The sequence below is a fragment of the Nerophis lumbriciformis genome, linkage group LG19 (assembly GCF_033978685.3).
Source record: "Nerophis lumbriciformis linkage group LG19, RoL_Nlum_v2.1, whole genome shotgun sequence".
Classification (NCBI taxonomy): Eukaryota; Metazoa; Chordata; class Actinopteri; order Syngnathiformes; family Syngnathidae; genus Nerophis; species Nerophis lumbriciformis.
The window spans coordinates 42,495,177-42,511,624 of record NC_084566.2 but is presented as its reverse complement, the minus strand read 5'-3'; the positions used below and the strand labels follow the sequence as shown (position 1 = coordinate 42,511,624).

The following is a 16,448-nucleotide window of genomic DNA, read 5'->3' as shown; positions in this document are numbered from 1 at the left end:
GGACGCTTGCGCAGTGCGCAATTGCACAGGCGCGCACCTCAGAGGGAACGTTGATTAGGAGCATGAATGTCCTGAATGAGCTGAATTGGTTGATGTTGGAATTGTTTAAATCGGTCAAAAAGAAATGTTGAAGTAGTAACAGTTTTTTCATTGAAAAATGGAATGATGGAATTTCGGGAAAACCGGGAATTTTTCAAGTTCTTAAACCAACTTGTTTTTTTGTCCCAATTAAGAGGAATGTTTTGACAGTGGAACGGTTGAAGTGTGTTGAAGAGTAGTCAACAGAAAAAAAGGGTGAAAATAGGGTTTGAAAAAACAGAAATTCCTGGAAATATTTTGAACTCGGAAAAATTAATGGAATGTGTTGAAGGTGGAATGGTTTGAATAGGTCGAAAAATGAAAAATTAATTGTGCAACTTGGAAAAATGCCCCATTCATTTCAATGGGAACTTCATAAAAATTTGGGAATTCCAGGAGACTTTTTGAACTTCGAAAAATTATAATTTGAATGTCCAGGATGAGTGGAATGTGTTGATGTTGTAATGGTTTGAATAGGTTGAAAAATGTGCGAATTGTGCAGCTTGGAAAAATGTCCCATTCAGTTCAAAGGGAACTTCCTGGAAATTTGGGAATTTTGGGAAAAGCGGGATTTAAAAAAAAAAAAAAGATTCAGATTATTGTCATGAATGAGTTGAATTGGTTGCTGTTGGATTTGTTTAAATCGGTCAAGTACTAACTTAGTGCAGGGTTAGGGTTAGGGTTAGGGTAAAAAAAAAATTTTAAAAAGTTAAAAAAAAGTTTAAAAAAAGTTTAAAAAAAGTTTAAAAAAAGTTAAAAAAAATTTAAAAAAGTTTAAAAAAAATTTAAAATATTTAGAAAATTTAAAAAAATTAAAAAATTAAAAAATATTTAAAAAATTTTAAATTTAAAAAAAAAAAAAAAAAAAAAAATTTTAAATTAAAAAAAGTTAAAATGTTTACAAATATTAAAAAAAAATTAAAAAATGTTTTAAAAAAATTAAAAAATTAAAAAAAAATGTTTTAAGTTAAAACATGATTTTCAAGGTAAAAAATAATTTAAGGTAAAAAAAAATTTTCAAGGTAACATTTTTTTTTCAAGGTAAAAAATGATTTTCAAGGTACAAAAAAATTTTCAAGGTAAAATTTTTTTTTCAAGGTAAAAAATGATTTTCAAGGTAAAAAAAAATTTTCAAGGTAAAATTTTTTTTTCAAGGTAAAATTTTTTTTCAAGGTAAAAAATGATTTTCAAGGTACAAAAAAATTTTCAAGGTAAAATTTTTTTTTCAAGGTAAAATTTTTTTTCAAGGTAAAAAATGATTTTCAAGGTACAAAAAAATTTTCAAGGTAAAATTTTTTTTTCAAGGTACATTTTTTTTTTCAAGGAAAAAAATGATTTTCAAGGTACAAAAAAATTTTCAAGGTAACATTTTTTTTTCAAGGTAAAATTTTTTTTTCAAGGTAAAAAATGATTTTCAAGGTACAAAAAAATTTTCAAGGTAACATTTTTTTTTCAAGGTAAAAAAAATGTTTCAAGGTAAAAAATTATTTTCAAGGTACAAAAAAATTTTCAAGGTAAAATTTTTTTTTCAAGGTAAAAAATGATTTTCAAATTTTTTTAATTTTTTAAAAATGTTTTTAAATTTTATTTTTTTATTTTTATTTTTTTTATTTGTAAAATGTTTTAAACTTTTTTTTAAAAAAATTTAAACAATTTTGAATGTTTTTGATTTTTTTAAACAATTTTAACAATTAACATTTTTTTTTAGGGTTAGGGTTAGGGTTAGGGTTGAGATTAGGGTTAGGGTTAGGGTTAGGGTTAAGATTAGGGTTAGGGTTAGGGTTAAAATTAGGGTTAGGGTTAGGGTTAAAATAAGGGTTAGGGTTAGGGCTAGGGTAAAAAAAAATTTAAAAAATTTAAAAAAGTTAAAAAAGAGTTTAAAAAAGATTTTTTTTTTTTTAAATTTATAAAATGTTTTACATTTTTTTTTAATTTGTAAAATTTTTTAAAACAATTTTAAATGTTTTTAATTTTTTTAAACAATTTTACCAATTAACATTTTTTTTAGGGTTAGGGTTACGGTTAAGATTAGGGTTAGGGTTAGGGTTAGGGTTAAGATTAGGGTTAGGGTTAGGGTAAAAAAAAATTTTAAAAGTTAAAAAAATTTAAAAAATTTAAAAAATTTAAAAAATTTAAAAAATTTAAAAAATTTAAAAAATTTAAAAAATTTAAAAAATTTAAAAAATTTAAAAAATTTAAAAATATTTAAAAATTTATAAAATTTACAAAATTTTAAAAATTTAAAAATAATTAAAAAATTTTAAAAATTAAAAAAAAATTAAAAAAAAATTAAAAAAATTTTTTTTAAATTAGAAAAAAAAAATTTAAAAATTTAAAAAAAAATTAAAAAAAATTAAAAGAAATTTTTAAAAAAAAAGTTAAAATTTTTACAAAAATTAAAAAAAAAATTAAAAAAATTAAAAATAACTAAAAAATTAAAAAAATATGTTTTAAGTTAAAACATGATTTTCAAGGTAAAAAATAATTTTCAAGGTAAAAAAAAATCTAAGGTAAAATTTTTTTTTCAAGGTAAAAAATGATTTTCAAGGTACAAAAAAATTTTCAAGGTAAAATTTTTTTTTCAAGGTAAAAAATGATTTTCAAATGTTTTTAATTTTTAAAAATGTTTTTAAATTTTTATTTTTTTATTTTTTTTAATTTGTAAAATGTTTTAAACTTTTTTTTAATTTGTAAAATTTTTAAAACAATTTAAAACAATTTTAAATGTTTTTAATTTTTTTAAACAATTTTAACAATTAACATTTTTGATTCAGAATGAATGAGATGAATTGGTTGCTGTTGGATTTGTTTAAATCGGTCAAGAAATGTTGAAGTAGTAACAGTTTTTTCATTGAAAAATGGAATGATGGAATTTCGGGAAAACCGGGAATTTTTCAAGTTCTTAAACCAACTTGTTTTTTTGTCCTAATTAAGAGGAATGTTTTGACAGTGGAACGGTTGAAATGGGTTGAAAAATGTGGGAGGAGTACTCGACAGAAAAAAGGTTGAAAATAGGGTTTGAAAAAACGGGAATTCCTGGAAATATTTTGAATTTGGAAAAATTATAGTTTGAATATCCAGGATGAGTGGAATGTGTTGATGTTGGAATGGTTTGAATAGGTTGAAAAATGTGCGAATTGTGCAACTTGGAAAAATGTTCCATTCAGTTCAATGGGAACTTCCTGGAAATTTGGGAACTTTGGGAAAAGCGGGATTTAAAAAAAAAAAAAAAAAGATTCAGATTGTTGTCATGAATGAGTTGAATTGGTTGCTGTTGGATTTGTTTGAATCGGTCAAGAAATGTTGAAGTAATAAACACTTTTTCATTGAAAAATGGAATGATGGAATTTCGGGAAAACCGGGAATTTTTCATGTTCTTAAACCAACTTTTTTGTCCTGATTAAGAGGAACGTTTTGACAGTGGAACGGTTGAAATGGGTTGGAAAATGTGGGAGGAGTCGTCAACAGAAAAAAGGGTGAAAATAGGGTTTGGAAAAAACGGGAATTCCTGGAAATATTTTGAACTTGGAAAAATGATTGTTTGAATGTCCAGGATGAGTGGAATGTGTTGATGTTGGAATGGTTTGAATAGGTTGAAAAATGTGCGAATTGTGCAACTTGGAAAAATGTCCCATTCAGTTCAATGGAAACTTCCCGGAAATTTGGGAATTTTGGGAAAAGGGGGATTTAAAAAAAAAAAAAGATTAAGATTATTGTCATGAATGAGTTGAAGTGGTTGCTGTTGGATTTGTTTAAATCGGTCAAGTACTAACTTAGTGCAGGGTTAGGGTTAGGGTTAGGGTAAAAAAAATTTTTAAAAGTTTAAAAAAGTTTTAAAAAAAAGCTTAAAAAAAAGTTTTAAAAAAGTTGAAATTTAAAAAAAAAAAAAGTTAAAACATTTTTTTAAAAATTTAAAAATATTTAAAAATTTTAAACAAACAATTTAAAACAATTTTGAATGTTTTTAATTTTTTTAAAGAATTTTAACAATTAACATTTTTTTTAGGGTGAGGGTTAGGGTTAGGGTTAGGGTTAAGATTAGGGTTAGGGTAAAAAAAATTTACAAAAATTTAAAAAAGTTTAAAAAAAGTTTTAAAAAGTTTAAAAGGTTAAAAAAAAGTTTAAAAAAAGTTTTAAAAAAAAAAGTTTTTAAAAAAAAGTAAAAAAAAAAAAGTTTAAAAAATTTCAAAAAATTAAAAAATATTTAAAAATTTTTAAAAAACTTTAAAAAAAATTAAAAAAATTAAAAAAATTAAAAAAATTAAAAAAATTAAAAAAATTAAAAAAATTAAAAAAAATTTAAAAAAAATAAAAATTTTACAAAATTTTAAAAAAAATAAAAAAAAATTAAAAAAAATTTAAAAATTAAAAAAATATATTTTAAGTTAAAACATGATTTTCAAGGTAAAAAAAAATTTTCAAGGTAAAAAACAATTTTCAAGGTACAATTTTTTTTTCAAGGTAAAAAAATGTTTTTCAAGGTACAAAAAAATTTTCAAGGTAAAATTTTTTTTTCAAGGTAAAAAATGATTTTCACATTTTTTTAATTTTTAAAAAATGTTTTTAAATTTTTTTATTTTTTTTATTTTTTTTAAATTGTAAAATGTTTTAAACTTTTTTTTAATTTGTAAAATTTTTTTAAACAATTTAAAACAATTTTGAATGTTTTTAATTTTTTTAAACAATTTTAACAATTAACATTTTTTTTAGGGTTAGGGTTAGGGTTAAGATTAGGGTTAGGGTTAAGATTAGGGTTAGGGTTAGGGTTAAGATTAGGGTTAGGGTTAGGGTAAAAAAAAATTTAAAAGTTTAAAAAAGTTTTAAAAAAGTTAAAAAAAAGTTACAAAAGTAAAAAAAAAGTTTAAAAAAAAGTTTAAAAAAAAGTTTAAAAAAAGTTTTAAAAAAGTTTTAAAAAATTTAAAAATTTAAAAAATTTAAAAATATTTAAAAAATTTAAAAATATTTAAAAAAATTTAAAAAAAAATTTTAAAAATTAAAAAAAAAATTAAAACATTTTTAAAAAAGTTAACATTTTTACAAAAATTAAAAAAAAATTCAAAAAAAGGTTTTAAGTTAAAACATGATTTTCAAGGTAAAAAAGAATTTTCAAGGTAAAAAAAATTGTTCAAGGTAAAAAAAATTTTCAAGGTAAAAAATGATTTTCAAGGTACAAAAAAAATTTCAAAGTAAAATTTTTTTTTTAAGGTAAAAAAAATTTTTCAAGGTAAAAAATGATTTTCAAATTTTTTTAATTTTTAAAAAATGTTTTTAAATTTTTTAATTTTTATTTTTTTTTTTAATTTTTAAAATGTTTTAAACTTTTTAATTTGTAAATTTTTTTAAAACAATTTAAAACAATTTTGAATGTTTTTAATTTTTTTAAACAATTTTAACAATTAACATTTTTTTTAGGGTTAGGGTTAGGGTTAAGATTAGGGGTAGGGTTAGGTTTGGGGTTAGAGTTAGGGTTAAGATTAGGGTTAGGGTAAGGGTAAAAAATGTTTTTAAAAGATAAAAAAACTAAAATATAAATTAAAAAAAAGTTTTAAAAAATTTAAAAAAAGTTTAAAAAAGTAAAAAATATTTTAAAAAATTAAAAAAATTAAAAAAATTTTTAAAAAAAATTAAAAAAAGGTAAAAAAGTTAAAATTTTTACAAAAATTTAAAAAAATTTAAAAAAAAAAAATAATAATAAAAAAAAAATGTTTTAAGTTAAAACATGATTTTCAAGGTAAAAAATAATTTTCAAGGCACAAAAAAATTTTCAAAGTAAAATTTTTTTTTCAAGGTAAAAAAATGTTTTCAAGGTAAAAAATGATTTTCAAATTTTTTTAATTTTTAAAAAATGTTTTTAAATTTTTTTATTTATTTATTTTTTTTAATTTGTAAAATGTTTTAAATTTTTTTTAATTTGTAAATTTTTTTAAAACAATTTAAAACAATTTTGAATGTTTTTAATTTTTTTAAACAATTTTAACAATTAACATTTTTTTTAGGGTTAGGGTTAAGATTAGGGTTAGGTTTAGGGTTAGGGTTAGGGTTAAAATTAGGGTTAGGGTTAGGGTTAAGATTAGGGTTAGGGTTAGGGTAAAAAAAAATGTAAAAAGTTAAAAAAAGTTTTAAAAAAAGTTTAAAAAGTTAAAAAAAATTTTTTAAAAAGTTTAAAAAAGTTAAAAATATTAAAAAAAAAATTAAAAATTTAAAAATATTTAAAATTAAAAAAAAAAAAAAAAAAAAAAGTTTTTTTTTAAAGTTAAAATTTTTACAAAAATTAAAAGAAAATTAAAAAAATATTTTGAATTTGGAAAAATGATAGTTTGAATATCCAGGATGAGTGGAATGTTTTGATGTTGGAATGGTTTGAATAGGTTGAAAAATGTGCGAAGTGTGCAACTTGGAAAAATGTTCCATTCAGTTCAATGGGAACTTCCTGGAAATTTGGGAATTTTGGGAAAAACAGGATTTAAAAAAAAATAAAAATGATTCAGATTATTGTCATGAATAAGTTGAATTGGTTGCTGTTGGATTTGTTTAAATCGGTCAAGAAATGTTGAAGTAATAAACATTTTTTCATTGAAAAATGGAATGATGGAATTTCGGGAAAACCGGGAATTTTTCATGTTCTTAAACCAACTTTTTTGTCCTGATTAAGAGGAATATTTTGACAGTGTTTAAAGTGTGTTGAAAAATGTGGGAGGAGTAGTCGACAGAAAAAGGGTAAAAATAGGGTTTGAAGAAACGGGAATTCCTGGAGATTTTTTTAACTTGGAAAAATGATAGTTTGAATGTCCAGGATGAGTGGAATGTGTTGAAGGTGGAATGGTTTGAATAGGTTGAAAAATGTCCGATTTGTGCAACTTGGAAAAATGTCCCATTCAGTCCAAAGGGAACTTCCTGGAAATTTGGGAATTTTGGAAAAAGCCGGATTTAAAAAAAATATATTAAGAGCATGAATGTCCTGAATGAGTTGAATTGGTTGGTGTTGGAATTGTTTAAATCGTCTAAGGCATCTAAAGTTCAGTGATGGGCAGTAACAAGCTACATGTAGCTAAGCTACGTAGCTTAACTATGTTTTCCAGTTTTTTAACGAGTATACTTTTCTGTAGTTTAGCTACTTTTAGGGCCATGTAGCGAGGTAGCTTATGACGCTTCTGCAGACCCACGCAAGTGAATGCCGTGCATACTTGGTCAACAGCCATACAGGTCACACTGAGGGGGGCCGTATAAACAACTTTAACACTGTTACAAATATGCGCCACACTGTGAACCCACAAGAATGACAAACACATTTCGGGAGAACATCCGCACCGTAAAACAACATAAACACAACAGAACAAATACCCGGAATCCCTTGCAGCCCTAACTCTTCCGGGCTACAATATACACCCCCCACTACCACCAAACTGACTGGGGAACTCCTGAATAAATAGAGGAGCGCAGGAGCTGTACCTTAGAGCGTAGGGCGAGACTGTGACTAAGTGCGCAGCTCCATGCGTTCTAGTGTAGCTTAATTACGTTTAATGGAGAGTAACTTGTAGCATAGTTACATTTAATGGAGAGTAACTTGTAGCTTAGTTACATTTAATGGAGAGTAACTTGTAGATTAGTTACATTTAATGGGGAGTAACTTGTAGCTTAGCTACATTTAATGGAGAGTAACTTGTAGCTTGTAGTTTAGGTACATTTAATGGAGAGTAACTTGTAGCTTTGCTATATTTAATGGAAAGTAACTTGTAGCTTAGTTACATTTAATGGAGAGTAACTTGTAGCTTAGTTACATTTAATAGAGAGTAACTTGTAGCTTAGTTACATTTAATGGAGCGCAACTTGTAGCGTAGTTACATTTAATGGATAGTAACTTGCAGTTTAGCTACATTTAATGGAGAGTAACTTGTAGATTAGTTACATTTAATGAGAGTAATGTGTAGCTTAGTTACATTTACTGGAGAGTAACTTGTAGCTTAGTTACATTTAATGGAGAGTAACTTGTAGCTTAGCTACATATAATGGACAGTAACTTGTAGCTTAGTTACATTTAATGGAGAGGAACTTGTAGCTTAACTACATTTAATGGAGAGTAACTTGTAGCTTAGCTACATTTAATGGAGAGTAACTTGCAATTTAGCTACATTTACTGGACAGTAACTTGTAGCTTAGTTACATTTAATGGAGAGTAACTTGTAGCTTAGCTACATTTAATGGAGAGTAACTTGTAGCTTAGCTACATATAATGGACAGTAACTTGTAGCTTAGTTACATTTAATGGAGAGTAACTTGTAGCTTAGCTACATATAATGGACAGTAACTTGTAGCTTAGCTACATTTAATGGAGAGTAACTTGACAGGTAGTCTCTTCTCAAGGATAGGGTTGTCACGTTTGCATTCCGAAGTCCCAATTAGGGCCTCTTTCTTACAAGAAGTGATCCAATCCACCTGCGAATGTCAAACTAAGAGGCCTCGTCTTACTATGTGCTCAAAACTGAAATAGCACTATTTTACATGCAGTCCACTTTCGGCCCCCGGCCCAAAATGTTTAGCCCCCCCAGTCAAAAAGTTTTGGACCCCCCTGGTCTATACTATCATGCTTTGCACAAAGTGTTCACAGAAATGAAGTGGGGTTTTTTTTTAACTTCTCCTCTCTCTGACTCTGTTAACAGTGCATGTGTTCTGTTGCCATGGCAGCCATGAGTCCTCTCCTCCCGTTTCTCCTCCTGCTGCTTCATCTGGCTGATGGCTCATTCCCAGAGGAGCCCAGTCCACTCAGCTACGTCCCCCTGGAGGGTACGTGTCCTTGTGTCCGTGTGTGTGTGTGTGTGTGTCCATGTGTGTGTCCGTGTGTGTGTGTGTGTGTGTGTGTGTGTCGCACTGATAAATGGCTCCATGGTAAAAGTGGAAATAGGGAGGTCAAAGATCACAGCCTTGGTGTGGGGCTGCATTAGAAGTCCACCCAGGCATATACTGTATATATATATATATATATATATATATATATATATATATATATATATATATATAGATAGATATATATATATATATATATATATATATATATGTATGTATGTATGTATGTATGTATGTACAAAGGTTATCTTCATGCTGCATGGTCATAAGAGAATAAGAAAGGATTGAAGGCACATGAAAGAGTGAAAGGGAGCCTGGTGTGGATGAGATGTGGTGATGCAGACGTCAGGATGAGTTAGATTACAGGCAGGAAGGAGACACTAGAGATGGATCACTACATCCAATCACTAGAGATGGATCACTACATCCAATCACTAGAGATGGATCACTACAATCATTCACTAGAGATGGATCACTACATCCAATCACTAGAGATGGATCACTACAATCATTCACTAGAGATGGATCACTACATCCAATCACTAGAGATGGATCACTACATCCATTCACTAGAGATGGAGGACTACATCCAATCACTAGAGATGGATCACTAGAGATGGATCACTACATCCAATCACTAGAGATGGATCACTACAATCATTCACTAGAGATGGATCACTACATCCATTCACTAGAGATGGAGGACTACATCCAATCACTAGAGATGGATCACTAGAGATGGATCACTACATCCAATCACTAGAGATGGATCACTACATCCATTCACTAGAGATGGATCACTACATCCAATCACTAGAGATGGATCACTACATCCAATCACTAGAGATGGATCACTACATCCAATCACTAGAGATGGATCACTACATCCAATCACTAGAGATGGATCACTACATCAAATCGCTAGAGATGGATCACTACATCCAATCACTACATCCATTCACTAGAGATGGATCACTACATCCAATCACTAGAGATGGATCACTACATCCATTCACTAGAGATGGATCACTACATCCAATCACTAGAGATGGATCACTACATCCAATCACTAGAGATGGATCACTACATTCATTCACTAGAGATGGATGACTACATCCAATCACTAGAGATGGATCACTACATTCATTCACTAGAGATGGATCACTACATCCAATCACTAGAGATGGATCACTACATCCAATCACTAGAGATGGATCACTACATTCATTCACTAGAGATGGATCACTACATCCAATCACTAGAGATGGATCACTACATCCATTCACTAGAGATGGATCACTACATCCAATCACTAGAGATGGATCACTACATCCAATCACTAGAGATGGATCACTACATTCATTCACTAGAGATGGATGACTACATCCAATCACGAGAGATGGATCACTACATTCATTCACTAGAGATGGATCACTACATCCAATCACTAGAGATGGATCACTACATCCAATCACTAGAGATGGATCACTACATCCAATCACTAGAGATGGATCACTACATCCATTCACTAGAGATGGATCACTACATCCAATCACTAGAGATGGATCACTACATCCAATCCCTAGAGATGGATCACTACATCCAATCACTAGAGATGGATCACTACATCCAATCACGAGAGATGGATCACTACATCCAATCACTAGAGATGGATCACTACATCCAATCACTAGAGATGGATCACTACATTAACTTCTCTACACTTACATTACCTTCTCTACTCTTACATTACCTTCTCTACACTTCTCTGGTCAACATATGAAATAACAAGTGTGTGTAATAAATTTAAATGTACCCTCTTTGGCCAAAATTGATTAAAAATAGATAGATAGATAGATAGATAGATAGATAGATAGGTAGATAGATAGATAGATAGATAGATAGATAGATAGATAGATAGATAGATAGATAGATAGATAGATAGATAGATAGATAGATAGATAGGTGTTCTTGTATTTCTACCCTTCTTAAAACACGAAGCTCTGGTCAACATATGAAATAACAAGTGTGTGTAATAAATTGAAATTTAATTTTTAATATATAATATACATTTTTAATTTAATATATGTATTAAATATATATATACATTATATTATATATACATATATATATATATTTATATATATATATATATATATATATATATATATATATATACATACACATATATATATATATAAGAGAGAGAGAGAGAGAGAGAGAGAGAGAGAGAGAGAGAGACATTGTCATAACTCAAAATAAATGAAGATTAAAAACCAATTACAAACAAAATATTTAAAAAAAATACAATTAACAGAATAAATACAAATGTATATAGAGACATACTGTAATAATTTGAAGTAAAAATAATGAAGATTAAAAACCAATTACAAACAAAAAATTATAAACAATTAGGTAAAAGCTTTTTTTATATTTGCCTAATATGTATATATTATTAATTTTGTAAATACACTTCTTTATATATCTAGAAAGGTAACAAATACAATAATGTGTGTGTGTGTGTGTGTGTGTGTGTGTGTGTGTGTGTGTGTGTGTGTGTGTGTGTGTGTGTGTGTGTGTGTGTGTGTGTGTGTGTTCTTGTATTTCTACCCTTCTTGAGACACGTAGCTCTGGTCAACATATGAAATAACAAGTGTGTGTAATAAATTGAAATTTAATTTTTAATATATAATATACATTTTTAATATAATATATGTATTATATATATATATATACAGCATATATATATATATATATATATATATATATATATATATATATATATGTACACACACATATATATATAAGAGAGAGAGTGAGCGAGTGAGCGAGCAAGTGAGAGAGAGAGAGAGAGAGAGAGAGAGAGAGAGAGAGAGAGAGAGAGAGAGAGAGAGAGAGAGAGAGAGAGAGAGAGAGAGAGAGACATTGTCATATCTCAAAATAAATAATGAAGATTAAAAACCAATTACAAACAAAAAAATTTTTTTTTAAATACAACAGAATAAATAAAAATGTATATAGAGACATACTGTAATAATTTGAAGTAAAAAATAATGAAGATTAAAAACCAATTACAAACAAAAAATTATAAACAATTAGGTAAAAGCTTTTTTTATATTTGCCTAATATGTATATATTATTAATTTTGTAAATACACTTCTTTATATATCTAGAAAGGTAACAAATACAATAATGTGTGTGTGTGTGTGTGTGTGTGTGTGTGTGTGTGTGTGTGTGTGTGTGTGTGTGTGTGTGTGTGTGTGTGTGTGTGTTCTTGTATTTCTACCCTTCTTAAGACACGAAGCTCTGGTCAACATATGAAATAACAAGTGTGTGTAATAAATTGAAATTTAATTTTTAATATATAATATACATTTTTTAATATAATGTATTTATTAAATATATATATATATATATATATATATATATATTTATATATATATATATATATATATATATATATATATATATATACACATATATATATAAGAGAGAGAGAGAGAGAGAGAGAGAGAGAGAGAGGAGAGATACTGTCATAACTTTAAGTAAATAATGAAGATTAAAAACCAATCACAAACAAAATATTAAAAAAAAAAAAAAAATAACAGAAAGCTTACCTTTGCATAGTATGTATATATTATTAATGTTGTAAATACACATTTTTCAGAGGTCTCAAGAAGGTAAGAAATACAAGTGTGTGTGTGTGTGTGTGTGTGTGTGTGTGTGTGTGTGTGTGTGTGTGTGTGTGTGTGTGTGTGTGTGTGTGTGTGTGTTAATGTGCCTTTTTTTCCCCCCTCGGCAATACAAATTGACGCAGCTTTAAATCGTACTTGAACTGATGTAGACCAAGTTTAGCTGGCTGACTTCGACTAAAATGATATAGTTATTTTTCACACAACTTGGTCCCACTCTTGTTAGGGTTAGGGTTAGGGTTAGGGTTAGGGTTAGCGAGGTTGCGACCTCATCCTCCCTCCAAATGTCATCATGTCTTTAAATGCCGGCGTATCACAGACGTGCTGACAGAAAAATAAAAACAAAATGAGCAAAGATATTCATGTTTTTAAGAAGAATAAGAGGAAATATCCTCACACTTGACATGTTAGCACTGGCGTTGTTTTTGCCACACGTTTCATTGTGGGCAATGTGGACTGACGGCTGCAGCCCCACAGGTGGTGTCCCAATCTGCCTCAGTCCCTTAATACACTGCAGAGGACACGAGGAAGTTTTCCTCCACACTTCTGACATTTCCTTTTGGCTTTCCCAGTGGTGAGGAGGTACCCAGTCTTCCTGGGCAGAGCTCATCGTTCAGCCCAGAGACAAGAGCTGCACATCCAGACGGTCCTCCAAGTCAACCGCACTCTCTACATCGGAGCCAGGTAACCAACGGCAACCGCCTCCAACTGCGTGTGACTGATGTGCTCACATTCATGTCGCTCATTCGCCGCCTACCATCTGCTGTTCCCTGTCAGCTTGTTTCCACTCGGCTCTACTTAGGCTGTGTTAAAGACTGTTGACGTCATCATGATCACCACTGCATTATGGGTAAAATATTCATTACTGGATGAGGCAATTCCTGGAGGAAGTGCGTGTGAATGCTCCAATGCTGAAGTTTAAGTGAAATGCTGAGAGAATGTAAGAATAGTTTGAATGTATAAATGGTTTCAATGTTGAAGAGTTTGAATTTCCAGGAAAATTGGAATTTGGTTTGGAACTTGGGAAAATGTTAGTTGGATGAGTGGAATGTGTTGATGTTGGAATGGTTTGAATAGGTTGAAAAATGTGCGAATTGTGCAACTTGGAAAAATGCCCCATTCATTTAAATGGGAATTTCATGAAAATTTGGTGATTCCAGGAGATTTTTTTAACTTGGAAAAATGATAGTTTGAATGTCCAGGATGAGTGGAATGTGTTGATGTTGGAATGGTTTGAAGAGGTTGAAAAATGTGCAAATTGTGCAACTTATAAAAATGTCCCATTCAGTTCAATGGGAACTTCCTGGAAATTTGGGAATTTTGGGAAAAGCGGGATTAAAAAAAAAAAAGATTAAGATTATTGTCATGAATGAGTTGAATTGGTTGATGTTGGATTTGTTTAAATCAGTTAAAAAATGTCGAAGTAGTAACATTGTTTTCATAGAAAAATTTAATGATGGAATTCGGGAAAACCGGGAATTTTTCAAGTTCCTAAACCATTTGTTTTTTGTCCTGATTAAGAGGAATGTTTTGACAGTGGAACGGTTGAAGTGGGTTGAAAAATGTGGGAGGAGTAGTCGACAAAAAAAAGGGTGAAAATAGGGTTTGAAAAAAAACGGGAATTGTAGGAATTCCAGGAGATTTTTTTAACCTGGAAAAATGATAGTGTGAATGTCCAGGATGAGTGGAATGTGTTGATGTTGGAATGGTTTAAATAGGTTGAAAAAATGGGGAATTGTGCAACTTGGAAAAATGTCCCATTCAGTTCAATGGGAACTTCCTGGAAATTTGGAAATTTGGGGAAAAGCGGAATTTTTTTTTTTAATTATTAAGATTATTGTCATGAATGAGTTGAATTGGTTGATGTTGGAATTGTTTAAATCGGTTAAGAAATGTTGAAGTAGTAAAAAAATGTTTCATTGAAACATGGAATTATGGAATTTTGGGAAAACCGTGAATTTTTCAAGTTCTTAAACCAACTTGGTTTTTTGTCCTGATTAAGAGGAATGTTTTGACAGTGGAACGGTTGAAGTGGGTTGAAAAATGTGGGAGGAGTAGTCGACAGAAAAAAGGGTGAAAATAGGGTTTGAAAAAACAGGAATTCTGGGAATTCCAGGAGATTTTTTGTAACCTGGAAAAACGATAGTTTGAATGTCCAGGATGAGTGGAATGTGTTGAAGGTAGAATGGTTTGAATAGGTTGAAAAATTTGCAAATTGTGCAACTTGGAAAAATGTCCCATTCAGTTCAATGGGAACTTCCTGGAAATTTTGGGAAAAGCAGGATTTGAAAAAGAAAATGATTAAGAGCATGAATGTCCTGAATGAGTTGAATTGGTTGATGTTGGAATTGCTTAAATCGGTTAAGAAATGTTGAAGTAGTAACAGTTTTTTCATTGAAAAACAGAATGATGGAATTTCGGGAAAAGCGGGAATTTTTCAAGTTCTTGAACCAACTTGTTTTTTTTGTCCTGATTAAGAGGAATGTTTTGACAGTAGAACGCTTGAAGTGGGTTGAAAAATGGGAAAGGAGTCATCGCACTGAAAAAAGGTTGGAAATAAGGTTAGAAAAAAACAGGAATTCCTGGAAATTTGTTGAACGTGGAAAAAATGTTTGAATTTCCAGGATGAGTTGAGTGTGTTGAAGGTATAAAAGGTTTGAATCAGTTGAAAAATGGACAATTAATTTTGAATGGAGAAAATGTCACAAAAAAATTGGGATTTCTAGAAAATCCGGGAATTTGTTTTACATTTGTTGAAAAAGAGCACACAATTCCCGAACATGCTGAATATTTTGAAATTGGAACGGTTTGAATCGGATAAAAAATGTGGGAGTTGTGGAACTTTTGAAAATGTCCCATTCTTTTCAATGGGAATTTTATGAACATTTGGAAATTCCGGGAAAAGCAGGATTTTTTTAGAAAATGGTAAAAAAAAAAAGTGAATGTTCTGAATGAGTTGAAATGGTTGGTGTTGGAATTTTTCCAAACTGTCGAGAAATGTTGAAGTAGTAACATTTTTAATTCAGAAATGGTATTAATGAGTTCCTGGAATTTCGGGAAATCTGGAATTTTTCCAGTTCAAAAAACAGCTTAATTTTTTTCCCCTAATTAAGAGGAATGTTTTGACGGTGGAACGGATTTAGTGGGTTGAAAAATGTGGAAGGAGTAGTCGACAGAAAAAAAGAGTGAAAATAGGGTTTGGAAAACTGGGAATTCTGGGAATTCCTGGAATTTTTTTAACTCGGAAAAATGATAGTTTTAATGTCCAGGATGAGTGGAATATGTTGAAAGTGGAATGGTTAGAATAAGTTGAAAAATGTGGGATGATACATTTTGAATGGGGAAAATGTCACAAAAAATTGTGATTTCTAGTAAATCCGGAATTTTTTTAAAAAACTGTTGAAGTAGAGCACACAATTTCAGAACAGGCTGAATATTTTGAAGTTGGAACGGTTTGAATCGGATAAAAAATGTGGGAGTTGTGGAACTTTGAAAAATGTCCCATTCATTTCAATGGGAATTTCATGAAAATTTGGAAATTCCGGGAAAAGGACATTTTTTAGAAAATGGTAAAAGAAATTTGAATGTTCTGAATGAGCTGAATTGGTTGATGTTGGAATTGTTTAAATCGGTCAAAAAAATGTTGAAGTAGTAACAGTTTTTTAATCGAAAAATGGAATTATGGAATTTCGGGAAAACAGGAAATTTTTCAAGTTCTTAAACCAACTTTTTTTTTTTGTCCTGACTAAGAGGAATGTTTTGACAGGTTGAAGTGGGTTGAAAAATGGGAAAGGAGTCATCACACTAAAAAAGGTTGGAAATAAGGTTAGAAAAAAA

General features: G+C 29.2%; 1 protein-coding gene across 1 annotated transcript in view; it reads left to right on the top strand.

Moving 5' to 3' along the window:
- sema6ba (sema domain, transmembrane domain (TM), and cytoplasmic domain, (semaphorin) 6Ba) overlaps nucleotides 1-16,448 on the top strand; it is a 143,700-nt gene that overhangs the window by 82,909 nt on the left and 44,343 nt on the right. The window contains exons 2-3 of the mRNA XM_061978748.2: nucleotides 8,736-8,859; nucleotides 13,184-13,295. Of these exons, the coding sequence (XP_061834732.1) occupies nucleotides 8,736-8,859; nucleotides 13,184-13,295 (236 nt within the window). The remainder of the gene's footprint in view (nucleotides 1-8,735; nucleotides 8,860-13,183; nucleotides 13,296-16,448) is intronic.